This window comes from Equus quagga, chromosome 1, assembly GCF_021613505.1.
Source record: "Equus quagga isolate Etosha38 chromosome 1, UCLA_HA_Equagga_1.0, whole genome shotgun sequence".
Classification (NCBI taxonomy): Eukaryota; Metazoa; Chordata; class Mammalia; order Perissodactyla; family Equidae; genus Equus; species Equus quagga.
The window spans coordinates 59,244,563-59,260,205 of NC_060267.1; the positions used below are offsets into that span (position 1 = coordinate 59,244,563).

The window sequence follows — 15,643 nt, forward strand, 5'->3', positions numbered from 1 at the left end:
CCGGGACCCGGGGACCCTGCCATGTGAGGCAGGCCCGGGCTGGGGCCCGGCCATGGCCGGGGAACGGCCCCCACTGCGGGGCCCTGGGCCCGGGCCGGGAGAGGCGCCGGGGGATGGGCCCCCCGGGCCGGGGGGCGCGGGCGGAGGCCCGGGCCGGGGCCGCCCCTCCTCCTACCGGGCCCTCCGCAGCGCCGTGTCCAGCCTAGCGCGCGTGGACGATTTCCACTGCGCCGAGAAGATCGGGGCCGGCTTCTTCTCTGAGGTCTACAAGGTAGGACGAGCAGAGAGGACAGAGGGGCGGGACCGAGCCTTAGACGGGAGGCTGGGTCTGGGGCCCGCACTGGGGTGATCCGCCCGACCTGCCCAGGACTTGCCGGCCCCTGCCGCCCCCAGGTTCGGCACCGACAGTCCGGGCAAGTCATGGTGCTGAAAATGAACAGGCTCCCCAGTAATCGGGGAAATACGCTACGGGAGGTGCAGCTGATGAACCGGCTCCGGCACCCCAACATCCTAAGGTGAGCGGGCCCCAGCCGCTTGCTGGGACGCTTGCTGGGGGAAGGGGAAAGATCCCGCGGGAAAAGTGGGAACTATGGAGGGGCGGGGGCTCTTACAGCCTGCCCTCCTTTCTTCCTCATCCTCTTCCAGGTTCATGGGGGTCTGTGTGCACCAGGGGCAGCTGCACGCTCTTACAGAGGTGAGGATGAGCCAGGAAGTGGGGTACCCACCACCAGCACCAAGGGGAGAGAGAGTCAGCAGCCCCGTGCATCTGCAGAGGAATAATGAGAGGCAGCAGGACCTCCTCCCAGGAGGTCTCCCTGAACTTCCCTTTGGGCAAACCACAAATAAAGGGCCTCATCCTCTGTATCCTCTAGAACAGTGCTGTTCAATAGAACTTTTTGCAGTGATGGAAATGTTCTGTATCTGTGCTGTCCAAAACCACAGCCACTAGTCACATGTGGCCAGGGAGTACAGAAATGCGGCTAGGGTGACTGAGGAACTGAATGCTTAATTTTATTTAAACTTAATAATTTAAATATTTGCACATGTATTGGACAGGACAGCCCTAGAATATGAATGGGGGACCCTAGAGCATGGACTCACCCTTCTGACCTTTGTGATCCTCCTGATTGTCCCCTGGCTTATAAGTGGGAGACCTGAACGACAGACTGAAACCTTGACATTCATTCCCCTTCTCCTCCCTCTGTGCCCTAGTACATGAATGGGGGGACCCTGGAACAGCTGCTCAGCTCCCCCGAACCCCTATCCTGGCCTGTCAGGCTCCGCCTGGCTCTGGACATCGCCCGTGGCCTGCGGTACCTGCATGCCAAAGGGGTATTCCACCGAGACCTCACATCCAAGGTAGGTTGGCCAGGTGGGTGGAGGCATGAAAGGGGACTTGAGACTATTAGATTGTAACTGGCCCATGGATATTGGAATGTGAGAAATAGGTATGTTAGGAGGTTGGAATAGCAAGGCATTGGAGAGTGGGGGTCTGGCATGAGGAGGAGTGCTCTGAGGGACTGAGTACCACGCTGTGTTTGGAGTGATGGATGATATTGCAAATTGGGGTACATGGGAGAACCGGGAGATCAGAGAGGGTTGGGGTTACTCTGGAGTGACAGGGCTTTGGGGTGTATATTGGGAGATCAGGGAGCAGAAGGTGATGGGTGTGGGGATGCTATATCTGTGTGTCAGAACTGTCTGATCCGACGGGAAGACCGAGGCTTCACAGCTGTTGTGGGTGACTTCGGGCTGGCTGAAAAGATTCCTGTGTATAGGTGAGGTGAACGCCCCTGTCCCCCCAAACCTCCCAGAAGGCCCCAGGGACGTTTCCCTTGGATTGTGGGGGCTGGCCGCATCCCCTTTGGTTTGGGAGGGCGTCTGAGTGGGATGTCTCTGACCGCTCTGCCCCTGCGCCTACAGGGAAGGGGCGAGGAAGGAGCCGCTGGCTGTGGTGGGTTCTCCATACTGGATGGCGCCAGAGGTGTTGCGGGGTGAGCTATATGATGAGAAGGTAAGACATGGACCCTTTAGATCCCCAAGGCCTTCCAGAGACCCTTGAAATACTCTTGGAAGGTGCCACCCCAAGTTCCTCAACAACCCTACCAGATATTCGAGAGATCCCCAGGGTCCCCCTTGCCCCTCACAGGCACCCTCCAACACATGAAAACTGTCAGGACTCCCCTCCTGTTTCTGACATATTCTTGCAGAATTCTGACATGAAAACCGTCAGTTCCTCCCCCTGACATTTACTCTTACCCCCAGGCTGATGTCTTCGCTTTTGGGATTGTTCTCTGTGAGCTCATCGCTCGAGTACCTGCGGACCCTGATTACCTACCCCGTACTGAGGTGAATGATGTCTCAGGTTTGAAAGGAGGAACTCCAGACTGGGCAGCTCATAACCAGGGAAGGCTCCCTGGAGGTTGAGGTCCCGATTAGGGGGCAGAAAGAGAACCTAAGGAAGACTGACTTGGAGGCCGCTCCTCTCTGTCCCCACAGGACTTTGGCCTGGATGTGCCTGCTTTCCGGAGCCTAGTAGGGGATGACTGCCCACTGCCTTTCCTGCTCCTGGCCATCCATTGCTGCAGTGTAAGAGCCTCACTCCCTCACTGCCCTTCCCCCCGGCCATCAGCTGACACGGCTGTCCTGTCCCGGGGGATGGGAGGAAAACTCAGGGACCCTCTTTTGGAGCACTGAGTGAAGCTGTCCCTGTCCTTACCCATCAGATGGAACCTAGCACTCGTGCTCCCTTTACTGAAATCACCCAGCACCTGGAATGGATCCTGGAGCAGCTCCCTGAGCCAGCCCCCCTCCCCAGGGCTCCCCTGACACACAAGCAGGGTAAGTGAGCATGATCTGATCTCACTCAAGTCCTTCTGCCTCTCTCCTCCTCAGAACTCAGGGAATTATCTGGGGGAGACTAAGCGTATTTATTAGTTGAGAAGGCTGGGGGCGGGGGTGGGGTGAAAAGACATCTCAAATTCTAATTCTAGAGCCTAAGGGAGGGGAAGAAAGAAGAGAAAAAGGGGCTGGAGGTAACATCTCCCCTTTTCCAAAGCATTCTTTGGGGCTCCCTTTTCTAAGCTCTAGTCCCCCCAGCCTCCTGGCGAATAATGAGGCCCTCAAGGAGCTATGAGAAATGCTGAACACAGCGATCACAAACTTCTCTGTCTACAGGCTCTGTTCCAAGAGGGGGTCCCTCTGCAACGCTTCCCAGGCCAGACCCCCGGCTCTCCCGCAGCCGGTCCGACCTCTTCCTGCCCCCGTCACCAGAATCACCCCCCAACTGGGGGGACAATCTGACTCGAGTCAATCCCTTCTCACTACGGGAAGACCTCAGGGGTGGCAAGATCAAGCTCCTGGACACACCCAGCAAGCCAGTCGCACCCCTGCCCCTTGTACCACCATCACCACTGCCCTCTACCCAGCTGCCCTTGGTGACCACTCCAGAGACCCTGGTCCAGCCTGGGACACCTGCCCGCCGCTGCCGCTCACTACCGTCATCCCCTGAGCTCCCCCGACGTATGGAGACAGCACTGCCAGGTCCTGGCCCTCCTGCTGTGGGCCCCTCAGTTGAAGAGAGAATGGAGTGTGAGGGCAGCAGCCCTGAGCCGGAACCCCCAGGACCAGCTCCCCAGCCGCCCCTGGCTACAGCCACAGACAACTTCATCAGCACTTGTTCCTCAGCCTCCCGGCCCTGGTCCTCTAGATCAGGAGCTCCCCTTAACAACAACCCCCCAGCTGTGGTGGTGAACTCCCCACAAGCCTGGGCTGGGGAGTCCTGGAACCGGGCCCAGCATAGCCTGCCCCGGGCGGCAGCCCTGGAGCGGACAGAACCCTCACCGCCCCCTTCAGCTCCCCGGGAATCCGATGAGGGGCTGCCGTGCCCAGGCTGCTGCCTTGGCCCCTTCAGCTTTGGCTTCCTGTCCATGTGCCCCCGCCCCACACCAGCTGTTGCCCGCTACCGCAACCTGAACTGTGAGGCGGGCAGTCTCCTCTGCCACCGAGGGCACCATGCCAAGCCACCCACACCCAGCCTGCAGCTGCCTGGCGCACGCTCTTAGCAGTGGGGCCTCTGGTCTCAGGCCTCCAACTTTGGCGTTCAGGACGCCCTGTGAGAACAGAGTGCAGATGCTGGACAGTGCCAGCCCCAGATGGGCCACCGGCTCTTCTCCCTGTATAGGGGAACTTCAGCATGGACTCGAGAGACAGAACATTTCCTATCCAACCCCTGGGCTTGCTCTCCCGTGGGAATCACTGAACCAGACACAGCATTGCTGACACACGAGACTAACACATGCAAATTATTTAAAAATATTTCAATAAAACTGCCTGGCTGGCTCCGGGCTGCCCCATCCACTCAGCCGGTGCGCCCTCCTCCCCCTCCCCATATTCCACTATGGGAGCTTTTGGGGGAGGGCAAAATCTCTTCTAGAGGCTCCTTCACCCTTTCCCAAGGAACAATTCAGTTTGTGGGACAGGATTTCAAGCAGGCAGCAGGCTGCCTGGAAGTGTTGGGCATGGATCAGCCCCTGGCCGGGCACTGACCAGGAGAATGAGGGAATGCTGGAGGGAAATGATCTCAGGATGTGCAGGCTGTGGGTTAGGATGAGGAGCATGGGCTCTTGTTGGCTTGAGTATCTGGAGAGTAAAGAATCAGTGAGCACAGTTGACTGTCACTAAGAACCCCTATCCAGCTCACCCCAGCTCCCTGGACAGCCACATCACCAGTCTCCCTCCTTGCCCAACCCCCCCTGACAGAAGCAGACCAAGCCTCTGGAGGCTGTGGACATGACCGTCACTCCCAGGAGCAAGTTTTCCCCCTGACCTCTGGGCCCCTGCTCCGAGTCCCTCTTTTCCCCAGACTCCCATGACTGTCTCACCCCTCACACTTACCCAGCTCAGTGCAAAGAGTGGTCCCCATCTGGATACCTGAAAGCTTTCATCTCACAGATGCAGGGAAGAGAAGATGAACACTTCTCCGGCTGCAGTTTTGGCCAACTGCTTTGTACCTTGGCACATCTTGGGTTTTCAGGATAATACCTGTTATACTCAAACCTAAAAGAGTGGTGCAGTGGAGCTGGGGTAAGCTCTGGGTCCCTCCCATCCCATCCTTTCTCTCCCCTCGCCCTGCATAGCACCTAACCTAAGTCCTAACTCACCCTGCCTGTCCAAGGCCACGTTTGGGCATGGTTCATGGACAGAAGTTTGGGCCTCAGTCCAGAGAAGCTTTAGGACCAGGGAAGGGAAAAGTCTCCCAAGGTCTTAAAGATGGGAACTCCAGTTAGGGAACATAGGGAACTACCCTGTTCCAGGGTCCCTGGGGTTGATCCTCAAAGGAACTCCTCTGCTCCCTTACTTCCCTGGAGCAGCTCTAGTGCCCCAAGAGGCCCCAACTGAGAAAGGACCACCTCAATTTGGGAGCCTTGTCAAGGGACAGGAAGTTAGAACTCCAGGGTTCTCCATCAGCTGTGAAGCCCGAGCTAAGTCCTCAGCTTCTCTCTCTGAAAGATGACATAGGTACCAACCTAGTAATTTTTTAAAAAAGCATGTGCCAGGGAACGCTAGGTATTGGGGATAGAATAGAGAATAAGACTGCCCTAAAGAGTTATTAATCAAATAGAGGACATGGACAAATAGACAATTACAATATTTATTGTGAACGAGTTTTGGGAGCAGGACCTAGAGGGAAATCTGATTACTATGTCTTTATGAAGGGATTATGGGGTTGGAAATGTCCAAAAGGCCTAACAAACTTACCCAAAGACTCTTGTGCCATCAGTCCACTGCCAGTGCTTGTTAAAGCTGAGGCCAATCCAATATGAATCAAGCTGACCAACTTGTACCAACACCTTATTTAATCTGCTGGCATAATTCTGAGGGGAGATTCAGAGAGACCAGAGATGTGCAGAGAGTGATGAGAAATATGGGAGTGGGGGAGGGGATAGTGGGAGGAGGGGACTTGGGCTGATGGAAGAAAATGAACACTCTTGGGAGACCTATGCACTTGGACAAGATTGTGCCTGACTTTGGTGCATGACCTCAGCTCATCGGTGACCTATCTCTGCTTCCTTCAAGCGCCACCCTGCAGATGCAGGCTCACCCTTCAGTTCAGCCCCAGCTGGGTAAGAATTTCTGCCAGCCTTTGAAGGGCAGTCATCCCATGGGCTGTTCTGGTCACAAGGAACCAAGCCCTACAATCTAGCCAACTAGGTATGGGACCGCTCTGCCTGAGAGGCCATGAGAGTCAAAGAACCTGGTAAGCAGCCCAGAGAGCCGACCAGAAAGCTGAGATGAGAAACAGCTTAAAGTTCCAACTCTCATGCCAACTCTAATCAACTAGTAGGGGCCGCCTGGAGCACTGTGCTGAGAAGCTGCTTGGAAAAGGAATGCATGCCATGGCATGCGGGCCATGTGTGCACTGCCATTCCTGACTTGATGACATATGTCCCTTTACCTAACAGTACCCACTACAGTCTGTGAATAAGGGAATGCTTACGATATAAAGACGAGATATGTCACTGAATGTGGCCAGGTCAGAGGACAGAGATTTACAATGTTTTTGGCTCTCCTCCCAACTTCTCCGAGTAACTGAGACATAAAAGCAACTCCTTTCGTTCTGTATCCATCCCACGGGACAGCAGGTGTCTAAAAAGCAGGAAGAGTGTGACAGCACAGCCCAGACCCAGGAGGGAGAGCTCAACACCTGGGAGGAAAGTGACTACTCAGCAATCTGATTGTGAACGGTATTGCCCTGGGTCTGATCTCGGCGCCTTCACTGACTTCTTGTCCTCGATCTTGGCAATCTTGCTTTCCTTTGCTTTCCCTGGAAATGCCATACCTGTGTATACTTAGTAAAAACCTTTTACATTCAGCAACTTGACTCCTTAACAATCTGGGAGATTTATTTTAATAGGGCTGGTGGTACTATTCCCCATTTCTGAACGATCGCACTCCACCCCCCTCCATTTTGGCTGTCCTCACACTGGCTCCTCCACAAGTTGGCCTCCCATTCCCCTCATTAGCTCCAGAAGGCGTTCCCCACTGCATATTCAAGACTCTCCACACTCCTCGGGCTGCCACCACCCCTCCCTCTCTGCTCTTCCACAGTGGACAACCTTGGTGCCTGTTTTGCTGAAATGGTCAGACACTTGATGTGAACTTGCTCCGTTTCCCTCCCCTACCTCAGAATTTGTCTCTTCTCTGTTCCTCTTTTCACGACTGTCCATAAGAAATAAACATCCTTCTTTTTTAACATCTCACACCCTAGTCTGCGCTCCTGATCCCACCCTGCCTCTCTCCATTGCTTGGTTCCACCAGTCCTACCTCCGTCACTCAAAAATCCCTCCTCCATGAACTCCCTCTTTTTTGTCTACAGTTTCTCATGTCCCCACCAAGCTACCCCTTGAGTTACTGTCTTATGACAACTTAAAGGAATAAAAAGAAGTCGGTGTGGCCAAATGGAAGAGGGTGAGGGGATAAGTCGTATGCTCAAAGGCAGGCAGGGGCCCTGGAAGCCATGTTAAAGATTTTTTATTTTTATATTATGAGCAAAAGAAAGTCAATGTAGGGTTTCACACAGAGGAATTTTGTTCACTGGCCATACCACAAGTGCCTGGGCATAGTGTAGGATATGCAGTATGAATTCCATAGCTTTTGATGTAATGAATTAACTGCTATGACATCATCTTAACTGAGAGGATGTGATCAGATTTTTGTTTTTAAAGGATTATTCTGGCTGCAATATGAAGAGTGGATTTGGTAGGGGGCTGTTTAGGAAAAGCATTCAGCAAGCTGTCCTTGTAAGAGACGGGGCTGGGCAAAAACATAAATGGATATATACGCTTGGTGGTGGAAAACAGAGGGAATTCCTCTGAACAGAGAAGGGCATCTGCTGAAAGTGAGAGGGCAGGCAGTGGGTAAGGAGTTATGATGGAGAGCAAGCCAACCCCTGCAGAGTTGCCAGGCAGTGCCAAGGCCGCAGCTGAGGGTGAGCCTAGAGTTTCAGTGGCCCCAAGCAGAATGACTGCATTTCTCACACTTGGGTGCAGGCATGGGCTAGGTGGTCAGTTGAGTTCACCCAGAGTTGAGACATTACAGTCAGGGGCACCAGAAGGACAATGGAACAAGGAGTGAGTGGCTGAAGTGATGGGCCCCAGAATCCAAGATAGGTAAAGAGAGAAGTGAGGACAGTGATGGACAGCTGATGGAAAGGGAGAAAACAGGAGTGAGCCCATTGGAGACCTCAATGTGGTTGAAGAAGAAGTGTGGGGAAGCCTGGAGGGGTGGGCAGTTGTGGTTAGAGTGGAGATCCGAAACCCACCTTTAGGCAGAAGAGCAGTTTGGGATACTGAGGTCTAGGGTGCAACTGTGGGACAGGTGGCAGCACTGGCATGGAACGGCGGGTCATGGGGAATAGGAAGGTTAAAGAAATGAGGACTGGGGGTGTCTGCACGTGATCTCTCTGTCTTACGCCTGGGGGAGTATCCAGATGGCCCCTAAACTAGTCAGAGCCTAATCTTGACCATAGATAGCCAGTTCATGAACATTCCAGTCCCCTTGGGCCTGGCACCCTGCCTCAAACCTCAGCCTGCTTCGGCACAGCCTCTCCCGCATCCCCTCCCTCATCCCCACATACTAGCCTGACACCCGCTTTCAAAATGGATGAACACTCCACCTCGGTCCACTGCCCTGCGACACCCTCACCCACCTCAGTGTGAGTGCCACCCACACGCAAGAGCCTCAGCCGCCTTGCCCTACCACCAGACTGCATCTTGTCAATCAGTAATTCTTCATCTTTTGGGGAATCTCAGATGTGGTGAGAGTTAACTAAAGCAATAGACCCTCTCTTTAGAAAAATGTGCAAATAACCCATTTCACATCCAAATTCAGGGGGTTCCCAGATCCTTGACACTGATGACAAGCCAGATGAGACCTGAGTTTGCAGCTTTGGACAGTATGATTTTCATTGCTGGCTACTACCCTCCTCTCCCCCACAGTATTTGCCTTAGAGCTGGGTGAGTCCCCCTAAATCCAGCATGCAGCTAGATCCTTCTCCCTGTTGGTCAACACTCATGTCAGCCACCACTCTGGCGGGCTGCCCCATTCCTGAACAACACAGCGGCCCCTGCTAAACAAACAGACTGCTGCCAGGAGTGTCTCCTCACTTCAATCCATCCCGCACGGCAGACCCTCCCACCTCTCCTCTCCCAGAGCAGATACCTGCTGAGGGGCATGTGAAGAAGGGCTTCAGTGTGTCCTGCACGCCGCTCAGCCTCTGCTCCAGGTTCCTCCTCTGCCCCTCCTCCCTTCGCAAGTCCTCTTCTGTCTCCTCCCTGTTGGACTGGCAGGCCTGCAACTGCTCTCTGGTAGCCTGGCAAACCTTCTGTTCCATCTGCAGTGCTTCCTGAGTCTGGGCCAGCTTACTACTGGACCCCTGCAAGTCCACCTCCCTCTGCCCCAGCTGGGTTATCTTTTGGCTGAGCTGCTGCCTCAGGCTGCTGTTAGTGGCTTCCAGAACGCTGTTGGTCTGCTGGAGCTGCTGAGACACCTGCAGATCTGTTTGGCCATAAAGAGAGGTTTGGAGTGCATCTTCTTCAGCCGCGCCCTGGCACCCTGAGGCTTCAGTTCTTTTTCTGCTTCTTGCAACTTTTTGCATAACAAGCTGAAATATAAGATCTGACTGCCTACAGCTTAAGGAGGTACTGGATTAGGTAAAGACAATTTAGGAAGAGGGCACTCTAAAACACACCTGGCTGGAAACCAGACCAAAAGCTAAGGATATGGCGGTAGTGGCTCTGGGCCCTGCTGAGGAAGGGCAGCCATCAGGGCAGAGCGGAGGAGAAAGTTGGTTGTGGTAAGTGGGACGGGGCGGGCAGGCATACTCACAGCGCACTCCCAGGCAGATGGAGGCCACCCCCAGCAGCAGGCAGGTGAGGAGCGCGCCAAGCACGAGGTACTGCCTGAAGGCTGCACGGCCTTAGGGAGACAGTGGGATGAGCCGGTGAGCCCCAGGAACGAGTCTATAGACTGAGGGGATCGGGGGGCGGGGCTCACAGGAGAAAGCATCCCTCGAGGACCTGGTGCAGGCGTGGCGGTTTGTGTCGGGAGTGGGTTTCCGCACTCAGCGGAGGAATGCGTTCCGGAATAAGGGCTGGCGATGGCTACCGGTAAGGATTGAGGGGTACTACCTGGTAGGAGGAGAACTAAGTCTCAGACCGAGGCAGGGGAGGGGGTTTGTGAACCGGGACCATCCTAAGGTGGGGAGGGAGTCTGGGGCGACACGTCGGAAAGATCTATACGGGGCCGAGTGAAGGGGCAGAGGAGGGGTCCGGGGCCGCCCGCGCGGTCCAAAGGGCGGAGCCCCGGCTCACTGCGGCCCAGACCTGGGCCCCGCGGGCCCCGCGCGGGGAAGGCCGGAGGGCGGGCTGGGAGGCCGCGGGCCGCAGGGGATGCGCGTGCGCGGGGCGGGAGCGCGCGGCACTCACCGCGGAGGGGGCGCCCGGCCGCCGGCGGCGTCGCGGAGCTCCGGACGGCGGGCGGCGGCTCCGACTGGACCCCTGCGGACGGGCGACTGCAGCTGGAGAGGGGAGGTCCCCGAAACGCCGCTTCCCCCGCCCCGGCCCCCGGGTCCCCGGTCAGTCCTGCGTGCCTTTTGCGCCGCTCGGGCACCGCCAGCGCCCCCCGGACTCTCCCGTGTCCCTCCCGGTCTCCCTTCTCTGTCCCCGGGGACCCCTCTTCTCCCTCCTGGGTCTCCCTTTATCCTTTCCTCAGGGACCCCCATCTGTCGGCCCCAGACCCCTTCCCCTCCTCTCCCTCCCCTCCCTCCCCTCCCTCCCCTCTCTCCCCTCTCCCTTGACTCCCCATTTCCCGCTGGGACTCCTCTCCCCCAGGGCTGCCCGGATCCTTCCGCGGAGCCCTGATCTTCCCCAGGGAGCTTCATTCTTCCCCTGGCTCCCGTTTATCCAGTGCTCATTCATCTCTTTCCTAAGAACCCCCTCCTTTCCCCGAGGGTCTTGTCCTCCCAAGAGAGCTGTGGACTCCCAGCTCAAGATACAGCTCCCCCACCCCCCACCCCCCGCCAACACTCACCCCCTGGGCTCTCCATACCTGCTTTGTCCCCTAGTCCAGAAGAAGCCGAGCTCGAGCCCCCTGGGACTGGGGGCACCTGTACGTTCTCATAGGTGAGTTCCCCATCCTCGTCAGCCTCTGGGTCTGGAGAGGAGAGAAAAGGGAGCAAGGTGGGGGTCGGAATGGGGTCTGTGGGGTGAGTCATGAAGGAAGATGGGGATGCGGAGTCTGGGAGACGCCTGTGCATCCTTACCCTGTCCTAACCGCCTGGCGATGCCCTTCTTCAGGGGAGCCTTCACAAACCGCAGGTCTGCATAGGTGATGGCCTCAGCCATAGTCCTGAGCTCCTCTGCCCCCACCCGTCTCCCCCCTCTCCCACTGGCCCCAAGCCTCCCTTACCACTCTCCCCTCTGACCCTTCACAGTCGTAAGCTCTGGGTTCACTCTATGACTGCCCAGCTTAGTGCTCTGCCCTGTGACTTCCAGTCACAAAAGAGGAAGATGTGAGCAAGTCTCAGACAGATGGGTTCAGTGAAGCGGACTGCATCCTTGAACCCTGGCCAGAGGGGCAGGGGAGGGGAAACTGAGGTCCAGAGCATCTGGTAGGGCCAGGGATGTCACAGGATCGCTACTCAGGCCTGTCCCTGTGTCCTACCTGTGCTCCCCTTCATGCATCTCAGACCCACTTCGGCAGTGCTGGTTTCACACCCATCCTCCTGCTCATCGACCCTGATTTGCCCAGGCTTCTCTCCTGGCTGCCCTGTCCACAGGCTTATCTATGTGTAGTTGGAGCTCCTTTGTGCTCAGCTGACCCCAGAGGATCTCCTCAATCATCACTCCAGGGTGGGACTCCACCCTCCGCATCAGGTTGGGGGGCTTCTAGCATGGAGCCCTAGCACCTCATCATCCTGGGCTTCCCAGCAGGTATGAGTTCCCATAAAGGGGTCCCTAATTTGGTGAGGCGCATCACCTCCTCAGTTTGGGGGCTTTCAGGGTAGACCCAGCTCCCTTCCTGCTGTAGTCCCACAGAACTGCCCAGGACCCCACGCACAGGGAGGGGCTCCCTCCAAAGGCCTTCTTGGGGAGGGAGCCCTTTAGAGGACGTAGAGGTTCTGGGACCAAACTGCTTCTCCTCTGAAAACCCCCCGGACCCCTCTTCACAGCCTTGCCCTGGCCCCCTCCACCCTTGTTGCCCTCTGATCCCACCTGTGGCCAGTCAGCCCCTTCCTCATCCCATCCTGCCCCCTGCCAGATTCAAAGGGTCCCTTGTGTCCCACTGTCTGAGCTGGACCCAGCTAGCTGAGTCCAGGAGGCAGGGGCTCTTGGATGCACCCGGGCTGCGGGTGAGGGCGAGGGACCCCCTAGCTTGTGCACCTCTGGGAGAGCCTGCAGCACTGATGACTCAGACGCCCTTGTGGGGGCTCAGAGCGCAGGCGAGCAAAGGAGTTGCACAGGGATGACAAAGGGCTGCCACTCCTTCAAGGAGAGCAGAGAGACCAAGCAGCAGGTGCTGGGCGCCCTCTGCACCAGCTGAGGTTTTGATATTTTCTTGGTTTGGTTTTGATTCCTCTCTTACTTTCCTAGTAAAGTTCTTCTTTTAAAAAGTCCCAACATTGTCCCTTTACACCCAGCCCTGAGGAAAAAGGGGCATTTGTAGGGGAAGACTGGGGCTGAGGCGCTCATTGGTGGTGAGGGCCTGGCTCATGGAGGAGAGGGTAACCAGCGGGGAGGAGGGACGGCTGAGGAGCGGTTCGGAGGTGTTCCCTAACGTTCTTTTACCAGTGACCCCGAAAGGGCCTACTTCTAGGGGTGGGAAGAGGCTGGGACAAGAAAAGATATGAAGGTGGGGAAAAAACCCACCCCCAGTGGGTGACATCCGCCCCCTCAGAAACCCCCCTCTGCAGCTGTGGGGAGGGAAAGGAAGGGGAAAGAGGTCCTCACCGCATGCTACCAGCTAACAGCTCGGAGTCTGTGATTGGATCAGTGGTGCATAGGGGAGCACTGTGATGCGCCTGTGGGTCGAGAGCTCTGCCCAACAGCACCCCCCAGCCCACCCCAGAAAAACTGCCCACTGAGGAAGAAGAGCACATTTGTCCCCTGAGGAGGGAGTCTGAGGGAGAGGCAGGTGTGTGCATGTGTGTGAGTGTACACGCATGCACACGCGTCCCTAGGTCCTTGGGGTCTGTTGGCGTGTCTGTGTGAGGTGAGCATCTATGTCAGGGCCTGCCTGGTGGGTTAAGCATGAAGGATTCTGTGGGCTGAAGGATGCCGGTGATAGATGTTATTTCTGTCCATGGCAAGGAATGACGGGCCGTTTTCAGAAAAGTCTTAAAAGGTCATGGGGACAGATTCTACAAATATTTCCTTTTGAAGGCTCACTGTTTCCTAAGGTGTCCCTGCAGCTGTTAACCGTCCCTGCCTGGTTAAAGTTTCCAGCACCCGGTCCCCTCCCCCAGATAACAGTCAGTGGTGTGAGTTGGTGACTCCCTGGGGGCCTCAGGGACCGTGAGAGTGAGTGGCAGCATGTAGAGCAGCTGCTGGCAGGGATGGGTGGGGGCAGTCAGGGTACTTGTATTAGTGGTGAACAGGGGCCGGGGGCAGCATGTGTGTAAATCAGTTGCAGGAAACTTGCAGGAATTCTGTAAACTGTAGATAATGTCCCAGTTTTCAGAACTAACACACAAGTGAACATGGCCTGGATGCCGGGTAAAGTGTCAAAACCAAGCTTCCAGTAAGCGCTCAAAAATAGAATCGACGGGCGTGCTGCCTAACTTGACCCTTGGAGAGGCCCCAGCAGGGAGGGACCCAGAGGGAGCTGGGATGAGCTGAGCTGCACAGCCACAGTCCGTGGGCGTCTGAGGCGGCCGGCTGGCTGCTCTCCTAGAGCTCTTTTGGTGGTGGTTACTATCTCCTTATGACATTCTGTATTCTCTTCTGTGGCTTTTCTCGTGACTCTGAGAGCGGGATCCTCCCCCCTCCCCACGTGTGCGTCACACGGGGTCTTTGCGATATGGACGTTCACATTACCTTTCAAAGCGGGCCACCAGAAAGGACACCTGAGCTCTGTGCTGCATCTCACCTGCCCACGTGTCAAGACACCTGGGGATTTTCCAGAGCTGAGGGGCCCATGCTGTACGTTGTGGCTTTTCGAGGCCCATAGCACCGTCTGGGATCCTAGAGGACAAACTCCGGAGCCCATTCTTGTGCCCCCCTGACCTCTCCACTGCATGTGACAGGGAGCGGGGCGTTAAGCTGGGGGAGGAGGGAGCCGGCCCTGAAGGCATCGGGGAAGCACTGGCCGTGTGGACAGAGGTTGTCTGTGTGAACCTTAGTGAAGGCCAGCCAGCATCAGGAGGCCGAGGAAGTCTTCTGAGACTCCGCAAGTCGGGCTCTACCTGCAGCAGCTCCGCGACAGGGCGTGGGAGGCAGGACAGAGGTCTCCGCAAATGTTCATGCTCCGATCCCCAGACCCTGGGAATATGTGGCTTTACCTGCCGAGAAATGGAACCGTGATTAAGTTAAGCACCTTTAGATGGGGAAATCATCCCGTTCCTTCCCTGTAGGCCAGTCTGATCACATGAGTCCTTGAAAGGGAGGTGCTTTCAGGCACATGGGAAGAAGGGATTTGACAGTGGAAGAGGGCCAGAGAAGGACCCTACCGGCAGCTGCTAGCTTGGAAGGTGGAGGAAGGAACCATGAGCCAAGGAATGCAGGCAGCCTCTAGAAGTTGGAAAATGCAAAGAAATGGTTTCTCCCCTGGAGCCTCCAGAAAGGAACCAGCCCTGCTGACGTGTTGACTTTAGTCCAGTGAGACCTGTGTCAGACTCTGACCAAGAGAACTGTAAGATAAGAAATTTGTATTTTTTAAGCCACTAAGTTTGTGGCAATTTGTTACAGCAGCAATAGAAAGGTTTCCTGAACTGTGAAGGAAGCATGATGTAAAGAACATGATAGAGATCAAGAAGCCAGCCTTCGGGGCCAGCCCGGTGGCGCAGTGGTTAAGTTTGCACATTCCACTTCGGCGGCCCCGGGTTCACCGGTTCGGATCCTGGGTGTGGACATGGCACCGCTTGGCAAGCCATGCTGTGGTAGGCGTCCCACATATAAAGTAGAGGAAGATGGGCACGGATGTTAGCTCAGGGCCAGTCTTCCTCAGCAAAAAGAAGAGGATTGGTGGCAGATGTTATCTCAGGGCTAATCTTCCTCAAAAAAAAATAAATAAATAAAAGAAGCCAGCCCTGTGGCAGTGTGTGACTTTGGGCAAGTCACAATTTCCTATCTGTAAAATATGGGATTGTCTAGATGACATGTGACATCAATCAAGGGTGTGATGGCTGGAGATAATAGTAGGTATAGATTGTAGCCAAAGTCTGTTGCAATGACTCCAGAGTGTGGAAGAGAAACAGTGGGCCGCCAATAGCACTATTAAGAGAATTTGTGGCTCTTTGATCACTGAAGCCAAAGAGTGCCAGTGGTGGGCCTCCAGAGACTGCCTCAGGCCTCTCCTTGGTCCTGTCTTGAATGGTGACACAGAAAGCACATTGATGTATGCTGATGCACAGAGCTGTGAGAAA

The 15,643-nt window shown here is 55.8% G+C and overlaps 2 protein-coding genes across 2 annotated transcripts; one reads left to right on the forward strand and one right to left on the reverse strand.

The window, feature by feature from the left end:
• Positions 1-6: 6 nt before the first annotated feature.
• Positions 7-4,363, forward strand: TESK1 (testis associated actin remodelling kinase 1). Its single transcript, XM_046683972.1, has 10 exons — positions 7-271; positions 394-515; positions 646-694; positions 1,213-1,359; positions 1,696-1,778; positions 1,924-2,014; positions 2,266-2,349; positions 2,500-2,589; positions 2,727-2,841; positions 3,178-4,363. Exons 1-10 carry the CDS (start codon positions 53-55, stop codon positions 4,062-4,064), a joined length of 1,887 nt encoding a protein of 628 aa, XP_046539928.1. The 5' UTR covers positions 7-52; the 3' UTR covers positions 4,065-4,363.
• A 141-nt stretch (positions 4,364-4,504) lies between these two features.
• Positions 4,505-15,077, reverse strand: CD72 (CD72 molecule). The gene is made up of 8 exons (XM_046671079.1): positions 11,324-15,077; positions 11,110-11,214; positions 10,488-10,739; positions 9,889-9,978; positions 9,223-9,558; positions 6,500-6,648; positions 5,761-5,876; positions 4,505-5,058 (listed from the first exon to the last, which is right to left on the reverse strand). The coding sequence occupies exons 1-8, from the start codon at positions 11,403-11,405 to the stop codon at positions 4,902-4,904; spliced, it is 1,287 nt and encodes a 428-aa protein (XP_046527035.1). The 5' UTR covers positions 11,406-15,077; the 3' UTR covers positions 4,505-4,901.
• Between the last annotated feature and the right edge of the window lie 566 nt (positions 15,078-15,643).

Coding starts and splice junctions, on each gene's coding strand:
- TESK1 (XM_046683972.1), top strand. CDS start 53: ATGGCCGGGGAACGGCCCCCACTGCGGGGCCCTGGGCCCGGGCCGGGA. Junction 516..645: donor CGGCACCCCAACATCCTAAG/GTGAGCGGGCCC, acceptor ATCCTCTTCCAG/GTTCATGGGGGTCTGTGTGC. Junction 2,015..2,265: donor GTGAGCTATATGATGAGAAG/GTAAGACATGGA, acceptor TCTTACCCCCAG/GCTGATGTCTTCGCTTTTGG.
- CD72 (XM_046671079.1), bottom strand. CDS start 11,405: ATGGCTGAGGCCATCACCTATGCAGACCTGCGGTTTGTGAAGGCTCCC. Junction 11,215..11,323: donor CGCCAGGCGGTTAGGACAGG/GTAAGGATGCAC, acceptor TCTCCTCTCCAG/ACCCAGAGGCTGACGAGGAT. Junction 6,649..9,222: donor CTTCACATGCCCCTCAGCAG/GTATCTGCTCTG, acceptor CCTGCTTTTTAG/ACACCTGCTGTCCCGTGGGA.